This window comes from Podarcis bocagei, assembly GCF_964188305.1.
Source record: "Podarcis bocagei genome assembly, chromosome: 16".
NCBI classification, from domain to species: domain Eukaryota; kingdom Metazoa; phylum Chordata; class Lepidosauria; order Squamata; family Lacertidae; genus Podarcis; species Podarcis bocagei.
This window is the reverse complement of record NC_138142.1, coordinates 44,209,134-44,236,524: the sequence shown is the minus strand read 5'-3', so window position 1 is coordinate 44,236,524 and position 27,391 is coordinate 44,209,134. Positions and strand designations below refer to the sequence as shown.

General features: G+C 49.8%; 3 protein-coding genes and 1 long non-coding RNA gene across 7 annotated transcripts in view; 2 read left to right on the top strand and 2 right to left on the bottom strand.

Annotated features, from left to right (window-relative positions):
• Positions 1 to 17,217, top strand: part of LOC308575331 — a 246,966-nt gene extending 229,749 nt beyond the window's left edge. Inside the window, exon 2 of the long non-coding RNA XR_014002778.1 lies at positions 15,268 to 17,217. This is a non-coding gene — a long non-coding RNA (uncharacterized lncRNA). The remainder of the gene's footprint in view (positions 1 to 15,267) is intronic.
• Positions 1 to 27,391, top strand: part of LOC308575124 (uncharacterized protein) — a 467,635-nt gene that overhangs the window by 170,498 nt on the left and 269,746 nt on the right. For 3 of the 4 annotated variants that reach the window (XM_081173647.1, XM_081173645.1, XM_081173648.1), the window contains exons 2-6: positions 10,734 to 11,227; positions 11,478 to 11,559; positions 11,850 to 11,929; positions 12,644 to 12,770; positions 13,437 to 14,696. In XM_081173647.1, the coding sequence (XP_081029773.1) occupies positions 10,826 to 11,227; positions 11,478 to 11,559; positions 11,850 to 11,929; positions 12,644 to 12,770; positions 13,437 to 14,317 (1,572 nt within the window). In that variant the 5' untranslated portion in view covers positions 10,734 to 10,825 and the 3' untranslated portion in view covers positions 14,318 to 14,696. Of the gene's footprint in view, positions 1 to 10,733; positions 11,228 to 11,477; positions 11,560 to 11,849; positions 11,930 to 12,643; positions 12,771 to 13,436; positions 14,697 to 27,391 lie in introns of those variants that run through there. The other variant, XM_081173646.1, reaches the window with a different exon arrangement.
• Positions 1,668 to 9,528, bottom strand: LOC308575130 (uncharacterized protein). The gene is made up of 6 exons (XM_081173665.1): positions 9,393 to 9,528; positions 6,972 to 7,465; positions 6,637 to 6,718; positions 6,300 to 6,379; positions 5,466 to 5,592; positions 1,668 to 4,357 (listed from the first exon to the last, which is right to left on the bottom strand). The coding sequence occupies exons 2-6, from the start codon at positions 7,371 to 7,373 to the stop codon at positions 3,531 to 3,533; spliced, it is 1,518 nt and encodes a 505-aa protein (XP_081029791.1). The 5' UTR covers positions 7,374 to 7,465; positions 9,393 to 9,528; the 3' UTR covers positions 1,668 to 3,530.
• Positions 15,378 to 27,391, bottom strand: part of KCNJ10 (potassium inwardly rectifying channel subfamily J member 10) — a 34,067-nt gene continuing 22,053 nt past the window's right edge. Inside the window, exon 2 of the mRNA XM_081173739.1 lies at positions 15,378 to 21,442. Within this exon, the coding sequence (XP_081029865.1) occupies positions 20,306 to 21,442 (1,137 nt within the window). The 3' untranslated portion in view covers positions 15,378 to 20,305. The remainder of the gene's footprint in view (positions 21,443 to 27,391) is intronic.

Here is a 27,391-nt window from a genome sequence, read left to right as displayed (position 1 = left end):
GCTTTTAAAAAATGTATCCTGCCGAATGTGTAGCCCAAAGGTCAGCTTGTAGACTCTGTTTGAGCATAGCTTTCCTCCCATTCACCAACTTACCAGATCCTCTCTGGAAACCATCCAATTTGGTGGCTGACAGCATCGCTATGCAGAGCCAATGTGGCGTCATGAGTGTTGGACTAGGACCTGGGAGAGATCTGGGTTCGAATCCCCACTCAGCCATGAAGCTCGCTGGGTGGCCGTTAAGGCCAGTCGCCATCTCTCAGCCTAGCCTACCTCTCATGGTTGTTGGATGAAATGGGGAGAATCATGAAAACCACCTGGAGCTCCTAAGAAGATAAGGAGGGTATAGAAATGTGATCAATAAGCCATGGCTGTGTTGCAGGAATTTATGTATAGGTTGGGGAGGAGGTTGCCCCTCCAGCAGATCTCATGCACGTGCAGCCCACTACCAAAATCAGCACAATCACTTTTGTGGCTTTTGCGATTTGTCCCCGCAAAACACTTCAGCGCAGTTTCTTGCTATCTATTCAAAGGGCCTCTGCTGCACGATACCAAATGTAAAAATTCACTGATAAATCTCTGTACTGGCCCACTGGGAAAACTTCAGAAATTTGTATAGACCTGTGAGCTCAGCTACTCAGCAGCCCCTCTGCCTGAGGGATAATCCCTGGCATCCTGATACCTGAGTGACAGACAGGTAGCCATTCCAGAAATCACAAACCCAGATGGAGACAAAAGGGTGGGATGAACTTGGCTGGGAAACAGGGAAATGTAAAGATCTCTTTTGTTCCACTTGACGGGTGTTTGGTGGAGGGCAAGGGGAACCATGGGGCAGGGTCCAGGATGCTCACATTACGGCCCCCAGACCTCCCCTTTCATGATGTAACCGTGATGTATGAGTGATGTAGTTTGGGGGGGTGTAACATGGGGATTAGCAGCTAATAAAAGTTTGGGTTCTCTTTTGTATGAGGCTTCCATCTTGTTTCACCTGGTGGCAGGTGGGAGTCCTGTCGCGACAGTCTTCCATCAAGACCAAGCCTACTGGCTGCTGTTTTGCTCTGGTCTTCCTGGCTGGTGTCCTCGTTTTTTTGTCCAAGGGAGCCCTCACATTTCTCCGTTAACAGTTGGCTCCTGTTTTGGGGGAACATGCAGCCAGATGCCTCCCACGCCTCCTAAAAAAGCACAGCAAACCCGTCCCAGTGGTCAGGCAGAACCTGCAGGTCCTCTTGGGAGACTTTGAAAGGGTGGGAGGGAAATTAAATATACGAATCTGTGCGACTCACATGTGTGAAGTGGATAACAAAAGAATCAAGCTTAAACTTGCACAGCAGCAGCAGAGTTTAGCCTCAGAGTCAAGTGGCAGTGCAGTCGTACCTTGGTTGCCGAACGCCTTGGAACTTGTACGTTTCAGCTCCCGAATGATCAAAACCTGGAAGTGAGTGTTCTGGTTTCTGAACGATTTTTGGAAGCCGAAGCTCCTGCAGCCAATCAGAAGCCGCACTTTGGTTTCCAAATGTTTTGGAAGTCAAACGGACTTCTGGAACAAATTCTGTCCAACCTCCGAGGTACGACTGTATAGCGTTAGGAATCTGGGCTATTAGAGCTCTCTTGTTTACAACACTCCCTTCTGTCTCCCCCCTTTGGCAAAGGACAGACCACACGATGCTACGTAAGTTTAAAACGCTTTATTAACAGATTCAAAGGTCTGAGACATGTGTTGTTCCATGCAGCTGCAAGGAGAACGCTGGCGGAATCCTCTTGGGTAGGAAATAACAGAATATAGTTCTAAACATGTGCTCTAAACTTGGGAGCAAAGCTTAGACATGTCCTCCTTGGTCAGAGAGAGTGGGAGGAGGGAGGAAAAGAGGTAAAGGGGGGCATGACTTAGCTGGGTCTTGGAGCAGAACTCTCTGGTCTTAACCCCTTCATGCACTAACTAGCTCTCATGCATGGTTATGTTTGACTGCAATTTCCCACAGAAAGTTTCTCACTCTTTTGTGACATCCTGCTGCTTTGCCAATGGAGCAACATGCTTCTTTGACTTCTGATGCACCAAGAGAGAGTGGGGACAACGACATTATGGGGCCTCCTTTCCTCCATGCCTCTCACCCTCCCTGCAAAACACCTATAGCAAACTTGTTACTGAGTAGCAGCATGGAACTGTAGAGCGGGAAGGGACCCCGAGGAATCCCTTCTGGTGCCAAAACTGCACGACTGGCACCCAACAAGGGGCTGTCAAGCAGAAATAACACAAATATCTTGGGGGGATGAGGGAGAACCTCAAAACAGCTCAATGAGAATGGAGAATACTCAATGGACACAGAAGCTGTACTGACTTCCTGGGGGTGGGGGAAAGAGAACACGTGAAGCCCAGGGAGTGGGATGAAGCATTAGGGAAAAACATTCTGGCCAGCAGGATCCCGGAAGAGGAGCCGCCTGCACTGAAGGTTGTGTTGCTGGTCAATGGGCTGGCAATAAAATTCTCTTCTCCTTGTTTCCTGCCTTGCAGTGGATTGAACAAGATGAGCTTTGGGATCCCTTCCAAATCTACAATTATTCTATGGTGGTCACTCCTTTGGACTTTTTGTAAGGAGGAGACGGGCTTTCCTGTCCTTCTCCTGGGAGTGACTTTTCTAGCATGTTGGAGCCACCAGGCTTCTGAATAAGCTGCGCTAGACGGATGCTGACAGGAAAGAGGCCGCAAACAAGGATCCTTCTGACCTTGATCCAGGCGGGTTTGTGGCTCCCAGATGAGGCGGCTGTTCCAAGTTCTTCCTGAGTATTGCGGGTGTGTGTGTGTGTGTGTCAACCCTTAAACTCTACCATCCAATGATTGCTCACCTCTTCTCCAGCGACACTGGGGGAAAAGCTTTGCTGGGGAGTGGGGTGGGAGAGAGAAATTGAAAAATGGAGCTAGCCCTTAAGCAGGGGGTGGGGAGCTGCGAGGACTTGCCATTTTGGGCCCAGCATCCTTTAGAGCATCCTCATTTTTGCCCAGGGCAGTGGACATATTGAGACTCCTTTCTTTCCTGCGGTCAGCTCCTGCAGCAAGAGTAAACAAGGCGCACCACCGTTTGGCAACTTGGAGGCTCTTGAAGTGGCCGTGTCTAAATTGCTCAGCGTTGACGGCAACTTCATCAGAGCTGCCAAACTGCTCTTGTCCCCCTCCCCAGACGTGACAATAAGGAGGTATTCCAGCCCCTTGCAAATCTGGATAAGAAGTATAAAGAACTGCTGCCTATATCGGGTGTGAACTCCATGGCCTTGAGAGACAAGGTCAATTTCTTTGCTGAGTTGCTGGAAGCAAAAAACACTGTTGAAATCCTCACGTACCAAGTATCCAAAAATTAAATTTGTACAAAGCCATGATATGGTTTTTCGCCACTATGGGTTCTTTGAGGGGAAGTGAGACTTTCCTTAAAGGTGAAACTCTTCCCACATTCCAAGCACTGATATGGTTTCTCCCTGCTGTGAATTCTTTGATGGGAAGTGCGACGGTCCTTGCAGCTGAAGCCCTTCCCACATTCCAGGCATCAATCGGGTTTCTCGCGTGTATGAATTCTCTGATGGTGCGTGAGATGGGTGCTCTGACCGAGGCTCTTTCCAGTCTCTTGGCATTGAAACGGTATCTCCCCATGGTGAATACGCTGATGCCGACGGACGCTTGAGTTTACAGTAAACCTCTTTCCACATTCCAAGCACTGACACGGTTTCTCTCCTGTATGATATTTTTTATGGTAAATGAGACTCGCCTTCCAACGGAAGTTCTTTCCACATTCCAAGCACCTAAAGGGCATCTCCGCTGTGTGAGTTTTTTGATGGGAAGTGAGGTGGTCCTTCCGCCTGAAGCTCTTGTCACACTCTTGGCATTGAAATAGTTTCTCCCCACTGTGACTACTCTGATGGAGACATAAGCTTGTGCGGTTCTCAAAGCATTCCCCACATTTCAAGCACTGATATGGTTTCTCCCCTGCATGAATTCTTTGATGGGAAACGAGATGGTTCTTCCGACGGAAGTTCTTTCTACACTCCTGGCACTGAAATGGTTTCTCCCCGGTATGAATTCTTTGATGGGAAACGAGATAGTTCTTCCGATGGAAGTTCTTTCCACACTCCTGGCACTGAAATGGTTTCTCCCCGGTATGAATTCTTTGATGGGCTGTGAGGTTGGCTCTGTGACTGAAGCTCTTTCCACATGCCGAGCACGGATACTGTTTCTCTTCTCTACGAGTTCTTTCCTGGGAAGTGAGATGGACCTTTTGACAGCAGCTCTCTCCGCACCCCAAATATTTATGTAGCATCTCCACTATATGGATTTTGCTGTGGTCTCCCTTGTTCTTCACTTCTAACATTTTGCCACCTGTAAGGAAGAGAAAAACAGATTCTCAGGAAACCCCCAATTATTGAGCAACGAGAGTGAAAGGTTGTTTTAGTCAAAGAACTGAAGAGATTCAGAGGGCTGAGAAATATCAGCTTTTCAACATATCACCAGCTAAACAGACTAGCCAAACATTTGGCAATATACTGCAATGTTGAAACAACAAGATGCGATGGCCTCTGCCCACGAGACACAGAATGAAACTGCCCCAGCTCTCACCCTGGGAGCAGAGGCAGCTTGCCAGCTGGGGCTTCCTTTAACTGCTCCACTGAGGCAAGGGCTGCTGCGCACTTCTCAGTCGACCAGATCAAAGATGCAGAGGGAAGAACAAGCTGTTTCTCCCTCTGAGTTGTATGAAGGCAGAGTGGGATGGTGGTTTCACTCAGTGGTATATTGCGGGTGAAACCACCGCTGCTCCTGAGTCCCTCTGCGAGCAGCGCCCCCTGGAGGAAGGAACCCTAGTCAAGGCTCCTCATACTGGTCTGGGAGTACATATAGATATATCTATATATATCTTTATATAGAGATATATATGTAGTTCACGGTTTCATTGACTAATAATCACAGGCCTATTTATGGGAACCTGAGATTCAAAGAGCCTGACTCTTTTCTGGGAGAGATATTTTTGGCTCAATCATGGGATCCACTTCATCTCCAAGGTCAGTAATCTCTTTGGTCAACTGAAAATGGGAAGAAGCAAAAACAAAAATACCCGGGAGAAGCCACTTCCACTTCCTTAAGAACTTTGAAACCTACAGTAAGAAGCCCTTATGAGTTCAGACTAGCCAGGCTATCTTCTGTAAAGTTTTATTCTGGATTGTTTTAGTAGACTTTTAATGTAGGCTGCAAACTGCTTTGAGATTCTCTTCTTAAAACTATACAGTGGTATAGAAATGAAGTGCAGGATAGTAATAACAACAACAACTGGAGAAAGAATATTCAGAGACAAACAGGAGATAGTTTGGGGAGTGCTAGAATCCCAGAGGCTGGAGCTGGTGCTGTTGAGCTCCATCCAAATACGGAAGGGATGTCACAGAGAGAAATGCACTGAATTTCAAAACAGAGACCCTGATCCAACAGGGAGCCTTACTGAGAAAGTCCACGTTCCCACGATTCTCAGCCATGACTTCCTTATGCAGAGCTCTCTGGTCAGGATCCAGCAATGCCCACTCCTCGTCCGTGAAAGAAACGGCAACGTCTTCAAAGCACACTGGACCCTGAAAGAGAAAAGGAGATGTCCTCCACTCAGACAGCAGGAAGATGATCTATTGGACTTTGCTCCGTGGTTTTCTGCCTGTTTGTTACTTTTCAGGGATTGTTTTCCTGCACATTTTAATCATCGAGGCTTATTTGAACGTATCAAATGAATTCTTCTCTTGCGGCTTTTAATGATGGGTATCACTCATGTTTCAAAGGGCAAGAGGTCAACATTGTGGTCCTCGTGTCATTCTGCCTGCGCAAAGCATTCCAGTCTCCCGGAGAGAAGGATCCCCTCTGTCCTCTCCCTGGACACTGTTCTTGGGGGGACACTCCCGACGCCCTAAAGCAAACTTCAAGGGGTGAATGGGGACACGAGAAGAGAGTGGGGCAAAGCCCTGCTGTGAAACAGATGGGGCAGCTGAGGTGAATCCTGGCCACTGCTATTCATGGTTTGTCAACTGCTTAGAAGCCTATTTCAGCATTCAGTGACAACTTTATAAAGAAAGCAGGAAGAATGGAGCGACATTCAGAAGGTTAGCTGAGGTGAGGCAGCTGCTCCTTATTCTCAGCACAGAAACCTTCCTGAATGGCCTTTCCAGCTTTTGTGAAGGGCAACTGTGACAGAAGCCAAGTGCAGCAGGCGTGTGACTCATCACTGGGGCCCAGAGGCCTCCTGGCTGCCCCACCCCTCAGCCTCTTGACCCACACGGCTCCTTCCTCCTACCTGATCCGCTTCCACAGCCACCGCTTCCCCTCTGACACCATGAACAGATGGAGGAGGTTTTGCCGAAGTCTTTCTGTCACCTGCGGGAGACAAAGGTAAGGTCTAGCAGAGCATCTCTTACTACAGATGGGCTTGGACATTTGTACCCATTTGGTAGCTCAGTTGTGTACATCTTGTAAATCACCCTGAGACCTCTGGGTATAGGGTGGTATAATTAAATATACGTCTCTCCTCCTTGGGGCTCTTGGCTTCAATTCTTTCCCCCCAAAAGAACTCACAGGTGAGTTTCAGAACCCACAGAATGTGACCAGAGACAAACCTCATCATTCCTCCTTACCCAGTGGCCTCTCTCTGGCGTCCAGCTGAGTCCTCTCTGCCTCAGAGGAACCTGAACCCATTCCTGCAAACAGATCCATTCCCTGAAATCACAGAATCATAGAATGGAGTCAGCTAGTCCACCCTCCTGCAATGCAAGAATCTCAACAGAAAGTCCAAAAGCAAACAAACAGGGTGAAGGATTAGAAAAGGAACAGCAAATGAAAAGATGTTAGGATTATCATATAACACTCCTTGGGTTCCTTCCTATCAAGATGGGCCATGAGTAGAGAATCTGGGGATTTCTCCCTCACGTTGGGAGCCCCTTGGGAGTATCCAGAGGAAAGTCTCTCTCACCTGCTGCTCTTCCTGCTTTCTCTCCTCTGCCTGACTCAGGAGGAAACCTTCGGCCAGGGCCACCGCCTGGGAACTGGTCTCCGCTCCACATTCCCTCACCCAGCTCTCCATCTCTGGAGGAAGGACAGCCAGGAACTGCTCCAAGATCACCAGGTCCAGCATCTCAGCTTTCGTGTGCCTTTCTGGCTTCAGCCATTGATGGTCGAAATGGTAGAGTCGTCTGCAAACCTCTCGGTGTCCTTTGGCCTCCTGGGGGCAGAACTGCCTCAGCTGCTGGCTCTGCACCTCTGAGCAAGGGGTGTCCTCCTCACCCTGGATCTTCTGCACAGAGTTTTCCCAGAATCCCCCACTGCTCCCATGGCCTCTTCCTGCTTCAGGGCCAGCTGAGTCTTGCTCATCCATCTGTGCTCTCAGGAAACCTCCAAGAGATCAGAAGAAATCCCTTTTTTCCCCTGCCGTGTTCAGTCTGTCCAAATTGGAGCAGCTAGAAAATCCTGCAAAGCAAATGCATTACTCAGTTATAAAATTAACACTCTGGAGAAAAGAAGAATATTCCCTGATCAAGCGTGGATGATCCCTTAAGGTGCCTGCTTGGAGAGACATAAGCTTATCCTGCAACTGGGGTTACTCCTCGATCCAAGAGTGTCACTTACAGCTCAGTCAGCCTCTGTGACAGTGCTCATTTCTAGCTCCGGCCTGTTTGCCAGCCCCAGTCCACACTCTGCATCCCATGGGATTATTAGTGTTGAAGAGCTGCCCTTGAAGAAGACTCAGAAACCAGTTTAAAACACAGCAGCCAGATTCCTGCCTGGGTTCCCCTCTATTTCACAGTTCCCTTTAAAGACGGCCACCTTCCTCTCCAGGGAAGGGGCGCCGACTTATAAAAAATATTGGGGGGGCCCATACCGGGGTCCTGCCGCTGGTTCACTCGGGTAGCCGGGAGAACGCAGTTCGAGGTGGCGGTGTTGGGGAGAGACCCTCGCTCAGGGCGCCACGAGACTTGGCGGCCGGCGGCCTATCTGGGGGGTTTTGGAGCGTATTTCGGCGGAGCGATTGGGGAGGAGGGGGCTTGTTGCCGGATTCTTCAGCTGGGCCGGAGATCCGCTGCTGGGGGGTCCCTGGGCCGAGTTGTGAGCACGGCCTGCTGAAGGGAGATCCAGCCAATTGCGCGACGGGGACGGCCGGGGCTCTCTGGCTAGGGCGCGCGGCTGGCTGGCGAGGGAGCAGGTGGGGAGGAGGCGGGGGACGGCGGCGGCGCTCTGCTGGAGGGGCGCCCGAGAACACTATCATGATTCACACCACTCTTTTCAGTTAACCTGCTTACTACCGTAATAATTATTTGTTTTAACTCATTACTGAATGTATTTTAAAAGATAACTATCGTCAAACAAGGAAAATAAAAAATACCAACATAATTTTGTGATTTTACAAAACATAATATAACTAATAATTTTCTTAAATTATTGGGGGGGGCAGAGCCCCCCAAACGAATTTTTGAGGGGGCTCGGGCTCCCTCAGGCCCCATGGAGTCGGCGCCTATCCTCCAGGGAGCTCAATGCCTCATCCATGGATCTAGCCCTCCTCATGCAACCCTTAGGAACATATTCTGCTCCTCTTTTAAACGCAGCTGCAGGGCTTGTCAGTTCGTTTCCAAGTGCAATGCGCCCTTCGCTGTGGCCCCCCAATATCTGAAGAACCTCCCCCTTCCCTACATGCCCTCTTGGGGGCTCAGGTGGGCAGAGGGTTGGCCACCCCCTCCCCTGGCACCTTCCACCCCCACCACCACCCGAGCAGAGGGAAAGCTAAAGGGACCCCTGCCTGTTAGGTCCAGTCATGGCCGACTCTGGGGTTGCGGTGCTCATCTCGCTTTACTGGCCGAGGGAGACGGTGTACAGCTTCCAGGTCATGTGGCCAGCAGGACCAAGCCACTTCTGGCGAACCAGAGCAGCGCATGGAAACGCCGTTTACCTTCCTGCCAGAGGGGTACCTATTTATCTACTTGCGCTGGTGTGCTTTCGAACTGCTAGGTGGGCAGGAGCAGGGACCAAGCAACGGGAGCTCACCCCGTCATTGCGGGGATGCGAACCGCCAACCTTCTGATCGGCAAGCCCTGGGCTCTGTGGTTTAACCCACAGCGCCACCCGCATCCCTGATCTACTAGCAGACCCACCCCTATTCCTGCGACTGTCCCTTGCTTTCCTTCTTTCTGAGATGGCAATGCCAAGCGGCTTGGGCAATGGATGCAGCAGCCGTAGCTTCCAGTATGAGTGGCGGGGCTGGACTAGAGGACCTCATGGGTCCCCTCCAACTCTGCGGCTCTGAAGGTGGATGAGGGACCCCCAGAAGGAGCGCCCCGTGTCCCCCTCCCCGGACACCCCACAACCTCCGCTCCCACGCCTCCCCCCCCCAGGGGAGCCTCACCCCGGAAGCGCCACGAAGGGGAAAAGAGGCAGGCGCAGCAGCCCCCTCGCAGGAAGTGACGCGCGGGGGGGGGTCTCGCCCGCCCCTCCTCGCCCTCATTTCCTGTCCTCCCCAGCTGCTATTTCAGGAGAGGAGGCGGGAAGAGGCGCCGCGTTGCTTAGCGACGTGACGCCAAAGCACTCCAAAGACGCCATCTTGGAAGAGGGAGGGAGGGAAGAAGCGCGGGAAGCGGGCGAAAGGGACGAGGGCCCGCGGCTGGGAAGTGAGCGAGAGGCGCCGCCTGAGGAGAAGCGGGCGGAGAAAGGACCGCCGCCACAGGGGGAGGCGGGGCGAAGGCGCCATCAGAGAAGAGCCGCCGCCATCTTGGACGAGGGCAGCCTCTGAGGAGGGGCCCCGAGGGCGGGAAGTGACGCGCGAGGGCGCGCCGCGAGGCCCGATTGGACGGAGGCGGAGGGCGGGCGGAAGTGCCCCTCCCGCCATGCCGGACGAGGGCAGGTCGGGCGCCCGAGACGGCGTCTTCCCAGAGGCGGGCGGGGCGGCGCTGCTTCCTTCCCGGGCGCCTTCGGGGAAGAGCGGCCAGTTCGCGGGGGAATCCCTCGGGGCAGCGGGAGGCTCCCCCAGGAAGCAGCAGGAGCGGGTGAGGAAGGCGGCCTTGGGGGGGGGGGGGAGAGAGAGAGCGGAGAGAGCCCGGCTGTGTTGTTGAGTCATTTAGTCGTGCCCGCCTCTTCCAGCCCGGGTGGTGTAGTGGTTAAGAGCGGGAGTCTCGTAATCTGGGGAACCGGGTTCGCATCTCCGCTCCTCCACATGCAGCTGCTGGGTGACCTTGGGCCAGTCACACTTCTCTGAAGTCTCTCAGCCCCACTCACCTCACAGAGTGTTTGTTGTGGGGGAGGAAGGGAAAGGAGAATGTCAGCCGCTTTGAGACTCCTTAAAGGGAGTGAAAGGTGGGATATCAAATCCAAACTCCTCCTCTTCTTCTTCTTCTTCTTCTTCTTCTGCCTCTTCGTGACCCCCTGGACCAGAGCACGCCAGGCCCTCCTGTCTTCCACTGCCTCCCTCATGCTGGTCGCTTCGAGAACACTGTCCCACCATCTCGTCATCCCATGGGATGCAGAGTGCGGACTGGGGCTGGCAAACAGGCCGGAGCTAGAAATGAGCCCTGTCACAGAGGCTGACTGAGCCGTAAGTGACACTCTTGGATCGAGGAGTAACCCCAGTTGCAGGATAAGCTTATGTCTCTCCAAGCAGGCACCTTAAGGGATCATCCACGCTTGATCAGGGAATATTCTTCTTTTCTCCAGAGTGTTAATTTTATAACTGAGTAATGCATTTGCTTTGCAGGATTTTCTAGCTGCTCCAATTTGGACAGACTGAACACGGCAGGGGAAAAAAGGGATTTCTTCTGATCTCTTGGAGGTTTCCTGAGAGCACAGATGGATGAGCAAGACTCAGCTGGCCCTGAAGCAGGAAGAGGCCATGGGAGCAGTGGGGGATTCTGGGAAAACTCTGTGCAGAAGATCCAGGGTGAGGAGGACACCCCTTGCTCAGAGGTGCAGAGCCAGCAGCTGAGGCAGTTCTGCCCCCAGGAGGCCAAAGGACACCGAGAGGTTTGCAGACGACTCTACCATTTCGACCATCAATGGCTGAAGCCAGAAAGGCACACGAAAGCTGAGATGCTGGACCTGGTGATCTTGGAGCAGTTCCTGGCTGTCCTTCCTCCAGAGATGGAGAGCTGGGTGAGGGAATGTGGAGCGGAGACCAGTTCCCAGGCGGTGGCCCTGGCCGAAGGATTCCTCCTGAGTCAGGCGGAGGACAGAAAGCAGGAAGAGCAGCAGGTGAGAGAGACTTTCCTCTGGATACTCCCAAGGGGCTCCCAACGTGAGGGAGAAATCCCCAGATTCTCTACTCATGGCCCATCTTGATAGGAAGGAACCCAAGGAGTGTTCTATGATAATCCTAACATCTTTTCGTTTGCTGTTCCTTTTCTAATCCTTCTCCCCGTTTTCTGTTTGGACTTTCTGTTGAGATTCCTGCATTGCAGGAGGGTGGACTAGCTGACTCCATTCTATGATTCTGTGATTTCAGGGAATGGATCTGTTTGCAGGAATGGGTTCAGGTTCCTCTGAGGCAGAGAGGACTCAGCTGGACGCCAGAGAGAGGCCACTGGGTAAGGAGGAATGATGAGGTTTGTCTCTGGTCACATTCTGTGGGTTCTGAAACTCACCTGTGAGTCCTTTGAATCGTTTGGGGGGAAACAATTGAAGCCAAGAGCCCCAAGGAGGAGAGACATATGTTTAATTATACCACCCTATACCCAGTGGTCTCAGGGTGATTTACAAGATGTACACAACTGAGCTACCAAATGAGTACAAATGTCCAAATGCACTCAGCGAGGTTTTTCTAAGGCCCATCTGTAGTAAGAGATGCTCTGCTAGACCTTACCTTTGTCTCCCGCAGGTGACAGAAAGATTTCGGCAAAACCTCCTCCATCTGTTCATGGTGTCGGAGGGGAAGCGGCGGCTGTGGAAGCGGATCAGGTAGGGGGAAGGAGCCGTGTGGGTCAAGAGGCTGAGGGGTGGGGCAGCCAGGAGGCCTCTGGGCCCCAGTGATGAGTCTCACTCCTGCTCCACTTGGCTTCTGTCACAATTGCCCTTCACAAAAGCTGGAAAGGCCATTCAGGAAGGTTTCTGTGCTGAGAATAAGGAGCAGCTGCCTCACCTCAGCTAACCTTCTGAATGTCGCTCCATTCTTCCTGCTTTCTTTATAAAGTTGTCACTGAATGCTGAAATAGGCTTCTAAGCAGTTGACAAACCATGAATAGCAGTGGCCAGGATTCACCTCAGCTGCCCCATCCGTTTCACAGCAGGGCTTTGCCCCACTCTCTTCTCTCTTCCAGTGTCCCCATTCACCCCTTGAAGTTTGCTTTAGGGCGTCGGGAGGGTCCCCTCAAGAACAGCGTCCAGGGAGAGGACAGAGGGGATCCTTCTCTCCGGTAGACTGGAATGCTTTGCGCAGGCAGAATGACACGAGGACCACAATGTTGACCTCTTGCCCTTTGAAACATGAGTGATACCCATCATTAAAAGCCGCAAGAGAAGAATTCATTTGATACGTTCAAATAAGCCTCGATGATTAAAATGTGCAGGAAAACAATCCCTGAAAAGTAACAAACAGGCAGAAAACCACGGAGCAAAGTCCAGTAGATCATCTTCCTGCTGTCTGAGTGGAGGACATCTCCTTTTCTCTTTCAGGGTCCAGTGTGCTTTGAAGACGTTGCCGTTTCTTTCACGGACGAGGAGTGGGCATTGCTGGATCCTGACCAGAGAGCTCTGCATAATGAAGTCATGGCGGAGAATCGTGGGATCGTGGGCTTTCTCAGTAAGGCTCCCTGTTGGATCAGGGTCTCTGTTTTGAAATTCAGTGCATTTCTCTCTGTGACATCCCTTCCGTATTTGGATGGAGCTCAACAGCACCAGCTCCCGCCTCTGGGATTCTAGCACTCCCCAAACTATCTCCTGTTTGTCTCTGAATATTCTTTCTCCAGTTGTTGTTGTTATTATTACTATCATGCACTTCATTTCTATACCACTGTATAGTTTTAAGAAGAGAATCTCAAAGCAGTTTGCAACCTACATTAAAAGTCAACTAAAACAGTCCAGAATAAAACTTTACAGAGGAAAGTCAAATAGCAGTGATCTGCCTAGTCTGAACTCTAGGCCTTTTAAAATAAAGGATTCAGAGTTGTTAGGCTAGCAGATGCAGATTCTGTCAGGTTTTTGTTTCTGCTTCTGTCCGTCTTTGGTTGACTAAATTCTGACCCTGGAGATGTAGTGGATCACATGATTGAGCCAAACTCTCCCAGAAAAGAGTCAGGCTTTTTAAATCTCAGGTTCCCATATATAGGCCTGTGATTACTAGTCAATGAAAACCATGAACTCTGACATCTAAATCTCTCCAGTTCTTTGTCTATAACAATCTTCCATTTGCATTTCTCCATCATTGGGTGATTCCTGAGGATCTAACCTGTTTTTCTCTTCATTGCAGGTGGCGAAATGTTAGAAATCCGCGTAATGGAAACACTACATAAATATTTGGGGTGCGGTGAGAGCTTCTGTAAGAAGGTCCATCTCATTTCCCAGGAAAGCACTCAAAGAGAAGAGAAACAATATCATTGCTCGGCATGTGGAAAGAGCTTCGGTCACAGAGCCAACCTCACAACCCATCAGAGAATTCATACCGGGGAGAGACCCTTTCAGTGCCGGCAGTGTGGAAAGAGCTTCAGCCAGAGCGCCCATCTCACCACCCATCAAAGAACTCACAGCGGAGAGAACCCATACACGTGTTTGGAATGTGGAAAGGTTTTCAGATACAGGCGCACCCTCGCTTCCCATCAAAGAGTTCACACAGAGGAGAAGCCACATCAGTGCTTGGAATGCGGAAGGAGCTTCGCCTGGAAGAAATGGCTCACTTCCCATCAAAGAATTCATAAGGGGGAGAAACCCTACAAGTGCTTGGAGTGTGGGAAGAGCTTCAGCGAGAGCACCTCTCTCACTTCCCACAAGAGAACTCACAGCGGGGAGAAACCGTACCTTTGCTTGGCGTGCGGAAAGCGCTTCGGTCACAGGGCCAACCTTGCAGCCCATCAGAGAATCCACACTGGGGAGAAACCTTTCCAGTGCCAGGAGTGTGGGAAGCGCTTTAGCCAGAGTACTCAGCTCACTACCCATCAAAGAACGCACAGCGGAGAGAAGCCGCACCTGTGCCTGGAGTGTGGAAAGAGCTTCAGTCACAGGCACACGCTCATTTTCCACCAAAGAATTCACAGCGGGGAGAAACCCTACCGGTGCTTCGAATGTGGCAAGAGCTTCAGTCGCAGCGACAATCTCACAACACATCAACGAACTCACAGTGGGGGGAAACTGTAGCAGTGGCTGTGTACATACAGTGGTACCTCGGGTTACAGACGCTTCAGGTTACATACGCTTCAGGTTACAGACTCTGCTAACCCAGAAACAGTGCATCAGGTTAAGAACTTTGCTTCAGAATGAGAACAGAAATCGTGCTCCGGTGGTGTGGCGGCAGCTGGAGGCCCCATGAGCTAAAGTGGTGCTTCAGGTTAAGAACAGTTTCAGGTTAAGAACGGACCTCCGGAACCAATTAAGTACTTAACCCGAGGTACCACTGTATTTAAATTTATGAGACTTTAATTAAATTGTAGGTGGGTGAGGACTACAACAGTGTTCTTGCCCAGCAAAGATGTTGCCCTCGTCTATCAGGACCATGGAATAATATTAATTATTATTAATAATAATAATAAGAAGATATCCCGCTTTATCACTCCACTTCAGGAGTCTCAAAGCGGCTCACAATCTCCTTTCCCTTCCTCCCCCACAACAAACACTCTGTGAGGTGAGTGGGGCTGAGAGACTTCAGAGAAGTGTGACTGGCCCAAGGTCACCCAGCAGCTGCAGGTGGAGGAGCAGGGAATCAAACCCGGTTCACCAGATTATGAGTCCACCGCTCTGAACCACTCCACCACACACTCACTCTCTCTCTCTCTCGGTGCCCTAACCTTTCTTCACATTGCAGACCCCTTTGCAGATCTACAAAGTGCAATTTGGATTCCTTTTTTCACGTTGCATCAGGGAAGAGGGTGACAAGTGCTTTGGCGACACTGGTGAGGTCAGCCAGTGCCACCCAGTGGCATTTCCAGAGGTGCTCTGGTCTGGAGAGAGAAAGGGAGAGTTTTAGGCAGATGGCCCTTTTTACTCCTCTCCCTGGAGAGAAGAGGGATCAACACACTCAAAATACTCCTGGTTTTGCACCTGTTGGTCACTGAACGAAGATGCACGTGTAGAATCACAGAACTGTGGAGTTGGAAGGGGCTCCCAGAGGCATCTAGTCCACCCCCTGGCTGCACTGCAGGAATCGCAGCTAAATTAGGAGTGGACTGACCACGTCGCCATCCATTAAAACAACACACACTTTAAAATCTGATTTCTTTTTATTGTTATTGAATGACTTTGTTCTAGACAGAAGAAATAACACAGCTCCCTGTCTCTCTCTCTCGCTTACCCCCTCGTGCCCCCCCCCCCAAATTGGACCTTTTCTTTTTAGTGCAAAGTCTTCTTCGGTGGATACAAATCTTCATGTTTATGAAGTACAGTACGTAATTATGTCAGGCACAAAATAAAGTCTCTTTCTTTAACAACAACAACAACAAAAATCAAGTTAACACGAAGCTCAGTTCCGTTATCAAGAAGTATTTGGCCTGTTTGACCACCTTCAGCCCCACAAACACCCAGCCATCAATAGTTGAGAAATTAATGCCATAGTTTGCTTGAGTTGCCAGCCAGCCAGCGCTAAAGATCCCCCCTTTTTTCTAGGGGTTGAGATTCTTTTAATAAATGCTTAGTTAAACATACCCACAGCCTTTTCTTGCTAATAGGAAAATGGCAAATAGGGGTTATTATTATTATTATTTTGGTAAATATTGTACTCTGAAAGGGTGCTATTACACGCATTTATTTATTTCTGGCATTTCTACTCCACGTGGTTCACTCCCTCCTTGTTTAATCCTCACAACAACCCTGTGAGGTGGGTTAGGCTGAGAAACAGGGACTGGCTCACAAGGTTACACCCAGTTTCATGGCCCATTGTGGGGATTCAAACCCAGGTCTCTCCCAGCTCCTCGTCCTGCACTCAATACAGTACCACCAACTCTCAAATGGGGGCTTGATCACCTGAAAACAGGTGGTTGAGGTATCACAACCAGGTCATTGGCAGCAGGTTTTTTAATTTGCCATAGTTCCCCCTGAAAAGGAAAATCCAGATTAATGTGTGTTTGGGGATATGCGTTGGCATTTTGATGGCATTGCCATATGGACCCTGTAAATAAAACACAACCCTGAAAGCTGATCCCATTATTAAAACCCTTCTGGGAGCGTCTCCTGACTACGTTCTGTATCTCATCGATGACCAATTGTGGTGGGAATTCATTGTGCCTGATTTAATCAGATTCTTGTGATCCTCCTAAATATCTCTCTCTCTCTCTCTCTCTCTCTCTCTCTCTCTCTCTCTCTCTCTCTCTCTCTCTCTCACACACACACACACACACACACTCCCCACCACAGTTCACTTATTTGGGAATCGTGGAACTGATGGCTTCTCCATGCTGGATTCTCACATTTCAATGACAAGGGAGGAAATGCAATGTATTTTAAAGACCAGGAACTCGGGCTCAATCGTTGGCCCTTGATCCAGGTCACTTCTTGAAGCGGGATCTGAACTCGGGGCAAGTCCATACGACAGCGTCTCTACAGAACAGCTTATCAGACAGATGCACCCGTTGTTTCGTGGCCAGGAAAACATGCAGTGGGAGATGGAGTATCGTGACCCCATATATGACACAGCTCCCTGTGTGGTTGCATCACTGCACTGAAAGGATGAGTCAGAAATAATTGCACGATGGCGCTGGGGTGACGCTTCCTTTCAAAAGTTGGGCTTTGCCAGCCGTTGCCTCCAAAACCCGGGTGCAACTTGTGGCAGAGCAGAGGGGGAGAGATTCCTCATTCAAACCACATCACACCCATTGTAACTATGGAATTTCATCCGTGGGTCACGGCCAGCTCTGCTTCAGTCCAATCCCTTGTGATGCAGGAATCCCAGCATTCATTTCACCATGGAGAAATGACATAATCTATGTAATTAATCGATGGCATTGTTATTCCACCCTGTTTGTATCAATGCAAGAAAAAGGACTGTGAACTGGGAAGGGCAACATCTGCATAAATGTTTGTGGAGTGAAAACAATCGTGAATCTCAATTGTATTTGCCAGATTGATTTTTGTTCTGGACACAAGGGAACGTTTTCCTTGGGATTCTCCAACATCACCCGCTGGAGAGGCGAACGGGGTGTGTGTCACACAGCCAGGTCTTGCAGCCCCTAAGCTAGGCTGCCCTCCTCCGTGGGACCCCTTGCCAGCCTTGAAGAAAGGGTCAACTGCCCTTCCTCTTGGCTTTTGTTCATGGAATCACAGAGTAGTAGAGTTGGAAGGAACACCAAAGGAGATCTAGTCCACCCCCCGCTCCGTAACGCACAATTGATGGAATCACCCTTTGCTCAACAGTAAAACATTTTGGGCCAACTTTGCTTAAACCCCAATTTAAACAATCTCCCCACCCCACTCCCATTGCAGAAATATCAGTGACTCATTTCAGAGAATGGGGTGGGAATTTCCACACTGGGCACAGTAGAATTTAGGAAGGAAGGAACGAAAGGAAAGATCCCTGGAACATCTTGGATTTGCTTCCTTCCTCCATTTTTCTTTTTGGCTCTGATAGCAATTTTTGAATCCAACTTCTTTCCGACAAAGTGCAAAATAGCTCCATGACACACACATACTCTCTCTTTTACAAATAACTATATATATCTCATTTATATAAATAGATTTATATATTTCAATAGATACTTTTCTTTCTACTAAGAGGAAGTGACTCCCTCTTTTCTGATGCGTGTGACAACCGTTTTAGAATTCGTACCTGTAAGAAACCATCTTAGGCCCGTGACGATCCGACTCCTAAAAAAACGAGCCAATAGCCGCCCTCAAACTCCTCCACCCCCACAACCCACAATGCTATTTGATCTAGCCAGAAGTAGCTGTTTGGGACAGTTTCTGCACAGCTGTGGGTCTCCCCACCCACACACCCCAACTTCAGACAGCCTTGGAGGCCTCTGGGAGATAAAAAAAATCATTGGCCCCCTACCGCCACCCCCACCCCCCCAAAATCCAGCTCCTTCCTTTCCGCTGGAAGGCTCCTTTCAGCTGCAATGACAACAGAGACCTGACTGGCCACAGAAAAGCAAACAGTATCTCATCGTCCCTGGAAAATCTTCCGCTTTAGCCTGGTGATGAGGTTGTTCCTGGGTTCACAAGTCTTATGATTGACCTTTGCCTCTGAGTCTGCTTCCAGACGGGCACATGTTTTTGGGTGGGAATCGGATCACATATTGGAAAATTCCAGTTGCTCAATTAGAGTCTCATCTGACCAACCCCCTTACCCAAAAGATCAGGCTTTTTCACAGGAAGGAAAGTGAGGGGGAAATCCATGGAGAGCGCAGGATGACATTTGCTGTGACGTGGCAGCATCTGACCTCTCTGCAAACAGATCAGGAGGAGTGCTCAATAAACAAGGTTGTGCAGAAGCGAGCTAACTCCACAGAACTTTTGGGGGATTTGCTGTCAGTTCCATTCGCCCTGCACTTAAAATAAGCAAAAGCGCTTGAGGGCTGCGTTCTGATGGATCTGTGTTAAAAGCCCATTTTGCGAGTGTGTTAGATTTACAAAGATGCAAGGCTTGTGGGGCAGGTCTTTCAATAGGAACTGTCTGTCAGACCAGTCTTCAGATTGGGACGCCATGACTTTTTGTGTGTGTCCCATCACAGACAGGCAACACTGGCCTCGTTCCTTTTCACTAGGCTAGCTTCATCTCAACACACACACACAGTCCTTTCTCCGCTCAGCTGGGAAATGCCACAGATGGGAGGTCAAAGAGGATAAATATGTTCTCCACAAGGTCTTCTTTCTACTCATCTCCTTGGCTCCAAAGTTCAGCATTTTTGATGTTGAGAATTTACAGTAATAATAACAACAAGTACAGCAGGTCTGTTGTGATCAGAGGTTCACCTGTTGCTTTAAGGAGCAGGATTCAGGAGACAGAAACACCTGCATTCTTTTCGGACTCTACCTGCGTTCCGCTTGGTGTTTTCCACATAGGCACCCTAGGCTGTTGGGTAGCTAAAGAGTCATCGATCCTTCTATAGTCCCGGGACTGAAAGCTTTCTAGCACTGAAAAACAAGGATCATGACAACACATTCCAGTTTGTTAACAGGACAATTCCTCTCACACTGCAGCACAACTTTACGAACGGACAGACATGCAGGTTCCAATTCTTACAAAGCTTTCAAACGAAATCTGTTTGTCCTCCCTTTCCACCTCCGTATTTTAAGATCAGGGAGGATGCATTTTAAATTTTTTAAAAAGTGGGTGGGTGGGTGTGCTTTGTAACGAGTCATCAGACCTCCAGATTGGAGGTCACACGATAATTCTTAAGGTACTGCTTTGCCATACGACACCTGTGCATTAAATATCAAGTGCTGGGGTGTGTTTCCAAAGTTCGAAGGGCTGCTTCTGAATTGCAAATCGTTGAGGTCTGGTGGGTTTGTTGAATGCAGATTGCCAGGCACACCTGCTGTGAATGTGTTCTCCAGCGTCATCTGAGGTATCCCGTGGTGACCACAACAGAATATTAATTTGCACAGTATGCGCCAGTAGGATTTACACCCTCCATTTCACGGAGCCTGGTGTGGTGGGGCACTCCCAGTGCTCTGTCCCAATCTTTGTGTTTCCCTTTCTCATGCATCCGTCAGTATCTTTCAGGTTAGGTTGGCATTAAAAGCTAATCTTTGTGGTAAGAGTTTCCAAGGCAAAAAGAGAAAGAAAACTCCATGTATTTATATTTTAAAAAGCATTCGACACAATAGAGTTGCTGGTACGTGTGCCTCTGCCTCCTATTAAAAACCATGACCTGGTGGCCCCCTGAACAATGACCGCACAATTATTTGTATTTAAGAAAGAAACACAATTAAAGATATATATACTTCCAGCAGTTGGTCAAAACCATGGAGGAGACCTTGAATTCTGGCGCTAACTGTGAGCTGCTGAGTCAGGAGGGGAGCTGACCTTTGCGTTCCTTTAGCAGATTCCTAAAGAGAAGAACAGATTGCTCATCCTGTAGTTTGAGAGAGAGAAAATGCAGCCACAGAAAGAAGGGTGTAAGGAAGTCTGGAAGCTAATGAAGACACTCGGATGCAATACTCGTATAACACAGGCCTCACAAGTCCTCCGAAGGGTCAAACGTTGCTGATCCGGACGCTCAAGGGGGTCCCTTCCCTCTCTGCTTTCTCCCGAAAGGATTCCTCTAGCTTCAGTTTCTCGGGGTCCCCGTACCGCACCGTCTCGTGAAGGCAGCAAGGGGGCGCCACTTTGATCACCTGCTCAAAGAGGCTGAAGTCGGCCACGTATTTCCCGCTGGCCGAGAGGGAGATGACCGGGGTGAACTCGTAGCCCCAGAGGATCTCCTCGGGGAGGTAGGAGGTCCGGACTTGGCACGTGGCGCTGGTGGACTCCACGGTGCCGCTGAGGATGACCACCAGCTCAAAGTCTCCTTCCCCGGTGCGCAAGGCCATGTCCCGGAAGGGGCTGCTCTCGTTCACCACGTGGTAGAAGGTCAGGGGCAGGATGAGGAAGGGGCTGTCGGAGGACGTGTCCACCTGGAAGTCCACGTTGACCTGGTTGAGCCGGATGTTCTCACCTTCCTTGGTCAGGTAGGTCTGGAGGAGTTTGCCAGTCACCTGGCACCCAATGAGGAGGCTCTTCCTCATGTTGGCCACGCGGATCATCAAGCAGGTCTTGCCGTCGTGCTGGGCCACCACGGCGTTCTGGCTGAACTTGATGGTCTCTGCCCTCTTCTTGGGACGGGCGATCTTGGCCAGGAAGGTGCCCGTGATGAAGATCTCCATGATGGTGGTGAGGACCAGCTGGCTAATGAGCAGGACGATGGCCAGCGGGCACTCCTCGCTGATGTAGCGGAAGCCGTAGCCGATGGTGGTCTGGGACTCCAGGGAGAAGAGGAAGGCCCCGGTGAGGGTGTGGACTTGCATGACGCACGGGGTGTGGTTGGCGGGAGGGTCGAATTCCAGGAGGTCTCCGTGCAGCACGGCCACCAGGTACCAGATCACCCCAAAGATGAACCACGTCCCGGCAAAGGAAGCGGAGAAGAGGAGCAGCTTGTAGCGCCACTGCATGTCGATGAAGGTCGTCCACAGGTCCTTCAGGTAGAGGAACCTCTTGTCCGCGATGTGCTCCATGCGGACGTTGCTTCTCCCGTCCTTCGTCATGACCCGCCTCTTGCGCAGGGTGGAGCCAATTAGGGGCCGGCTGTCGGTCTGCGTCGTCTGGCTGTAGTACACCTTGGTGGATGACGTCATCTGGCCGGCGGGGAGAGGAGAAAAGGAAAAGAGGACGAGTGAGATGGGAGAACTGACACCAGAACATAGAAAGAGCCCAGCCAGGCCAGCGTCCTGTGCTCACGGTGGGCAGGGACCCATAAGAACCTAAGAATCCAGGTAGACTTCCTCTACACCTGGAAGCTCCATGAGAAGATAAGAAGAGCCTGGGTGCTGGGTCAGGCCCAGGGGTGCCCGTCTAGTCCAGCATCTTTAACAACAACAACAACAATAATAATTTATTATTTATACCCCGCCCATCTGGCTGGGCTTCTCCAGCCACTCTGGGCGGCTTCCAAAAGAATATTAAAATACTGTGATACATCAAACATTAAAAGCTTCCCTAAACAGGGCTGCCTTCAGATGTCTTCTAAAAGTCAGATAATTGTTTATGCCTTTGACATCTGGTGGGAGGGCGTTCCACAGGGCAGGTGCCACCACCGAGAAGGCCCTCTGCCTGGTTCCCTGTAACCTCACTTCTCGCACTGAGAGAACCACCAGAAGGCCCTTGGCGCTGGACCTCAGTGTCTGGGCTGAACTATGGGGGTGGAGACGCTCCTTCAGGTATACTGGACTGAGGCCGTTTAGGGCTTTCAAGGTCAGCACCAACACTTTGAATTGTGCCCGGATACATACTGGGAGCCAATGTAGGTCTTTCAAGACCGGTGTTATGTGGTCTCGGCGGCCGCTCCCAGTCACCAGTTCTTACAGTGGCCATTCAGATGCCTATTATGGAAAACTCACAAACATGATTTGCACACGAGAGCCCTCTTCCCTCCTGTGGTTTTCGGCAACTGGGAACCATCGCAGCCTCCAACTATGGATGTGAAGCTTAGATCTGCTGGCTAGTAGCCATTAACAGCCTTTGGGAATGTGTCTCCTCCTCTCTTAAAGCCATCTAGGGTGGTGGCTGTCACTGCCTCCGGTGGCAAGGAGTTCCAAAGTTTAGCTCTGCATTGCCTGAAGATGCCGTTCCCCATAGGGGAGTCAAGCGAAGAAGGAATGAAACATGTTTTCAGTGTGCATTGCCAGTCCTATGGCAGATTAGGTAGTTTAAAAAGAGGAATAGATAAATTTGCAGAAGAGGAGGAGGGGGAGAAGAAGGCTCCCAATGACTCCTAACCCTTCCTGCTTGTTACATTTTCCTGTTGGTTATTTTAGAGGTGTTCATTGGGAGGCTTAAGCAACTAAATTTTACCCAAAGCTTTTAAAAGTGGGTTGATACGGCCTTAAATGCATACAGGGCCTACATTTAAAGTAGCCCCCCCCCCCACTTTAAACACACACGTCTTCCCCCACAGCATCCTGGGAGTTATAGTTTCTTAAGGGTGCTGAGAGCTGTTGGGGGAGATCCTCTCTTCCTCCTCCCAGAGACACAATTCCCAGAATGGCCCAACCACCAGTCTCTCTTCTCAGGGAAGCCTGGAAATCACAGACCTTACAGGGAATCCTTCAGCCTCTCCCCTTTGTGCCAGCAGGTGGCGCCATAAAACTGGGTACTCGGCGGCCGCCTATTTTCCACTTGCTCTTATGTAACCGAACGAAACCGCGAGCAAAAGGCTGGTGGCGATGCTCTTTCTGGGTTCCGGCTGCAGACATCTTTCCAAAAGTCCCCCCCCCCTTTCCCATCCACTGCAACGTTTTCTCGAGGCGATGCTGTGCAAACTCTGGTGGGCTGGAGCGCTCCTGGCTGCTGATAATAATAATAATAATAATAATAATAATAATAATAATAATAATAATAATAATAATAAATAATATTTTATTTATACCCCCGCCTCAGTGAGAGATTTTACTTTCTTGGGCTATATGATCACTGCAGATGGTGACAGCAGTCACGAAATTAAAAGACGCCTGCTTCTTGGGAGAGAAGCGATGACAAACCTAGACAGCATCTTAAAAAGCAGAGATATCACCTTGCCAACAAAGGTCCGTATAGTTAAAGCTCTGGTTTTCCCAGTAGTGAGGTATGGAAGTGAGAGCTGGACCATAAAGAAGGCTGATCGCCGAAGAATGGATGCTTTTGAATTCTGGTGCTGGAGGAGACTCTGGAGAGTCCCATGGACTGCAAGAAGATCCAACCTCTCCATTCTGAAGGAAATCAGCCCTGAGTGCTCCCTGGAAGGACAGATCCTGAAGCTGAGGCTCCAAGACTTTGGCCACCTCATGAGAAGAGAAGACTCCCTGGAAAAGACCCTGATGTTGGGGAAGATGGAGGGCACAAGGAGAAGGGGACGACAGAGGACAAGATGGTGGGACAGTGTTCTCAAAGCTACCAGCATGAGGGAGGCAGTGGAAGACAGGAGGGCCTGGCGTGCTCTGGTCCAGGGGGTTACAAAGAGGCGGACATGACTAAATGACTAAACAACAATATAGATCAAAGCTATAAGGGGAGAAAATGTCACATATTCACTGGGGCCAACTATCCATGCTGGTCCTACATGAGACAGCAAAAAGAGCCGAGGGAAAAGTTATATACTAATCCCATATAGGGGTTCCATCAGGAAAATAGATAGATAGATAGATAGATAGATAGATAGATAGATAGATAGATAGATAGATAGACAGAGGTGTGTGTCAGACTGAGTGCAGCCCAAAGGCCAGGCGGAACAGCCCCGTCTTGCAGGACCTGCGGAAAGATGTCACAAATCCCAAATTATGTGTGACAAAGATCACACATAAGGTCACAACAGCCCTGCAGCTGATTTAAGGGAGAGGGTGAGGGCAGCTGCTTCAGGCTGAACCAGACGACTGCTCCACCTGGCCCAGGGCTGTCTGCACTGACCGGCAGCAGCGGCTCTCGGGGGTTCGGGCAGGGAGTGTGTCCTCCTTCCCCCCAAACCTGGAAATATTGCTGGGGATTGAAGCGGATGGCTTTCCTTTGGCAAAGTTAAGTGCTCTACCACTGGGCTGCTGCCCTTCCTCTGAAAATGAAGATTCTAGTCCTCATGAAGGGCTGATTTAAAGGAGAACATCGGAACCTGCCTTTTAATAATCCTTTGGTTTATTTATTTCATAAAATACGTATAAGGCTGGATTGTTGCTGTTGGTGTTTTAATCCTCAAAGTACCGTATTTTTCGCTCTATAAGACACGCCAGACCACAAGACGCACCTAGTTTTTGGAGGAGGAAAACAAGAAAAAAAAATATTCTGAATCTCAGAAGCCAGAACAGCAAGAGGGATCGATCCCTCTCGCTGTTCTGGCTTCTGGGATAGCTGCGCAGCCTGCATTCGCTCCATAAGACGCACACACATTTCCCCTTACTTTTTAGGAGGGAAAAAGGGAGTCTTATAGTATAGTTTATACTGCTTTGTCTACACAGACCGGTTAGCCACACTCCGGCATTTCATTTTCTTTCCCCAGCCCTATCCAGGGATGGAACCTGGGACCTTCTGCATTCAAACCAGGCGCTCTGCTTCTGCCCTGCAGAGCTCCCCTTAAAGATGAAGGTGCTAGTCCTCATGGCACTGGAGGATGAAGGGCTAACTAGAATGAGAAGGCAAGAGGCGGACTCATTCTGAAGAGAATGACTTCGGGGGAACGTGCTCCAAACAGGAACTATTGCCTGCCTGCTTGTTTTGTTTGATCAAAGCAAAAATGCACCCACATACCCCTCTTGATTTTGATTGTTTGAACCACGAGAGCCACTGGGAATCTTCCCCCCAGCTGGGGTGTGGGCCTCATAACCAGTTTGCCCAGTTTAAAGCTGTGCAGGTTGGTTGCCCTCCGTGTGTCCTGAGGGAGAGAGTTCCACAGTTTAACTCCTGCTGATGCTGGCAGAGCATTTCGGGGGTTGGACTAGATGACCCCGGGGTCCCTCCACACTTCTATAATTCTGTGCTTCTTCTCCTGAAGCAGCCTGGGACCACGTCTTGACAAAAGCACAAACATCTGTGAAGTCAGCCCCGGTCCTGTCTGATCCAGAGTGACATCTGTCCCTCGGCCTGATGCTGCACCCTCCCCTTCGGAGGAGACAGCATCCCCATCTCTCTCTCTCTCTCTCTCTCTCTCTCTCTCGTTCTGCCAGACTCCGCTCCCATTTCATAACATCCGCCTCACATTCAATTTTGCACACCCAGCTGAGATGGCTCCATTGGAGGCTGTCAGGATCAGCCCCTGCAGCTGGAACAGCGTCTTGACAGCTCCTGCTCACAGAGCACCAAAACCAGCAATATATATATATTTTTTTTTGGGGGGGGAGAAGTTTCTCAGCTTGGCTGAGCCCCCTCTCTGCTCCCCCCCTGGCATCCAAGCGCCACACTCTGTGAACCGGGACAGGGAAAAGTCTTTGCCTTGTAGCACTAGGACGCCTGGGTGCGCCATGAAGCTGAATGCTGGAAGATTCAGGACAGATAAATGAGAGTCCTCCTTCCTGTGGAACTCCCTGCCACTGGAGGCAGCCATGGCCGGCAACCTGGATGGCTTTAAAAGAGGATGAGACAAATTCACACGGAGGAAAGGAGGGCTAGTGAGGGCTAATAACCACGATGCCTTTGCTCTGCTTTCCCTCCCTGGTCAGAGGCAGCCGTGCTTCTGAATACCACAGGAGGGGAGAGTTGGGTCTTGTGTTCGAGTCTGGCTTATGGATTTCCCTTTTAGGGCATCTGGTAACCAAGCCAACCCCTGTGTTGCAAAGAGAGCGTCAGCAACGTCTAGGCAACACCATGACCATGTACATACGCAATAGACAATCTTTATAGAATTCCTTCAAACTGTAACAAGTACAAAATGAAATCTTTGGTCTCAAAGTCTCTGAAAATCTTTAAAGGTACCAAACTTTGTACGATGAAAGACAAGCTATGAAGCTTTGTGTATTCAGCAAATACAATGTCCAGCACTGAACAGAGATTCCGGAGATTGACTCCTGTTTCATAGAATTCTTCGTCAGCCTGGTGGGAGGATATAGAATTGCTTCATAAACTGAAAATAAAATTTTTACAGACGATGACCTGCAGGCATATCTCACAATACAAAAATTATAAACTATAATACAAATAGTAATGAAAAAGAATACACACCCCTTCTTGTTTCGAATGAAGCACCTCTCTTCATTTAAAGACTTTCAGAGACTTTGAGACTCAAGATTTCATTTTGTACTTGTTATGGTTTGAAGGAATTCTATAAAGGTGGTCTATTACATATGTATACGGTCATGGTCTTGCCTAGACATTGCTGATGGCCCCTGTGAGGAGGCTGGACTAGATGGGCTCACTTTGGCCAGACCCAGCAGCCAGGCTGTCCTTTCGGAGCCTCCAGGTCCAGAGGCAGTCTATCTGGATTCCTAGGCTCTTAGGGGTCTTTGGCCACTGTGAGAAGAGGAGGCGGGACTAGAGGGGCTCTGGCCTGATCCAGAAGACACTTTGCATGTTCCTGGCAAACCCACGTTCGTCAGATGGAAGAATGTTTTCCACCGTGACGGTGAAATTAGATGCTGCCATTCCCTTTGTTTCCGGAATGTTTTGATTTGTCTGAGAATGAGACAAAGTATTGCACTTGGGCAAAAAAAAATGAGAGGCACAAATACAAGATGGGTGACACCTGGCTTGAGAGCAGTACATGTGAAAAGGATCTAGGAGTCTTGGTTGACCACAAACTTGACATGAGCCAACAGTGTGACGCGGCAGCTAAAAAAGCCAATGCAATTCTGGGCTGCATCAATAGGAGTATAGCATCTAGATCAAGGGAAGTAATAGTGCCACTGTATTCTGCTCTGGTCAGACCTCACCTGGAGTACTGTGTCCAGTTCTGGGCACCACAGTTCAAGAAAGACACTGACAAACTGGAACGTGTCCAGAGGAGGGCAACCAAAATGGTCAAAGGCCTGGAAACGATGCCTTATGAGGAACGGCTAAGGGAGCTGGGCATGTTTAGCCTGGAGAAGAGGAGGTTAAGGGGTGATATGATAGCCATGTTCCAATATATAAAAGGA

Excerpts from the sequence above, each read along its gene's own strand:
- LOC308575130 (XM_081173665.1), bottom strand. The coding sequence starts at position 7,373 with ATGGATGAGCAAGACTCAGCTGGCCCTGAAGCAGGAAGAGGCCATGGG. Across the intron at positions 6,380-6,636 it reads CGCCAGAGAGAGGCCACTGG|GTGACAGAAAGACTTCGGCA; the intron begins GTAAGGAGGAAT and ends TGTCTCCCGCAG. Across the intron at positions 4,358-5,465 it reads TGGGAACGTGGACTTTCTCA|GTGGCAAAATGTTAGAAGTG; the intron begins GTAAGGCTCCCT and ends TCTTCCTTACAG.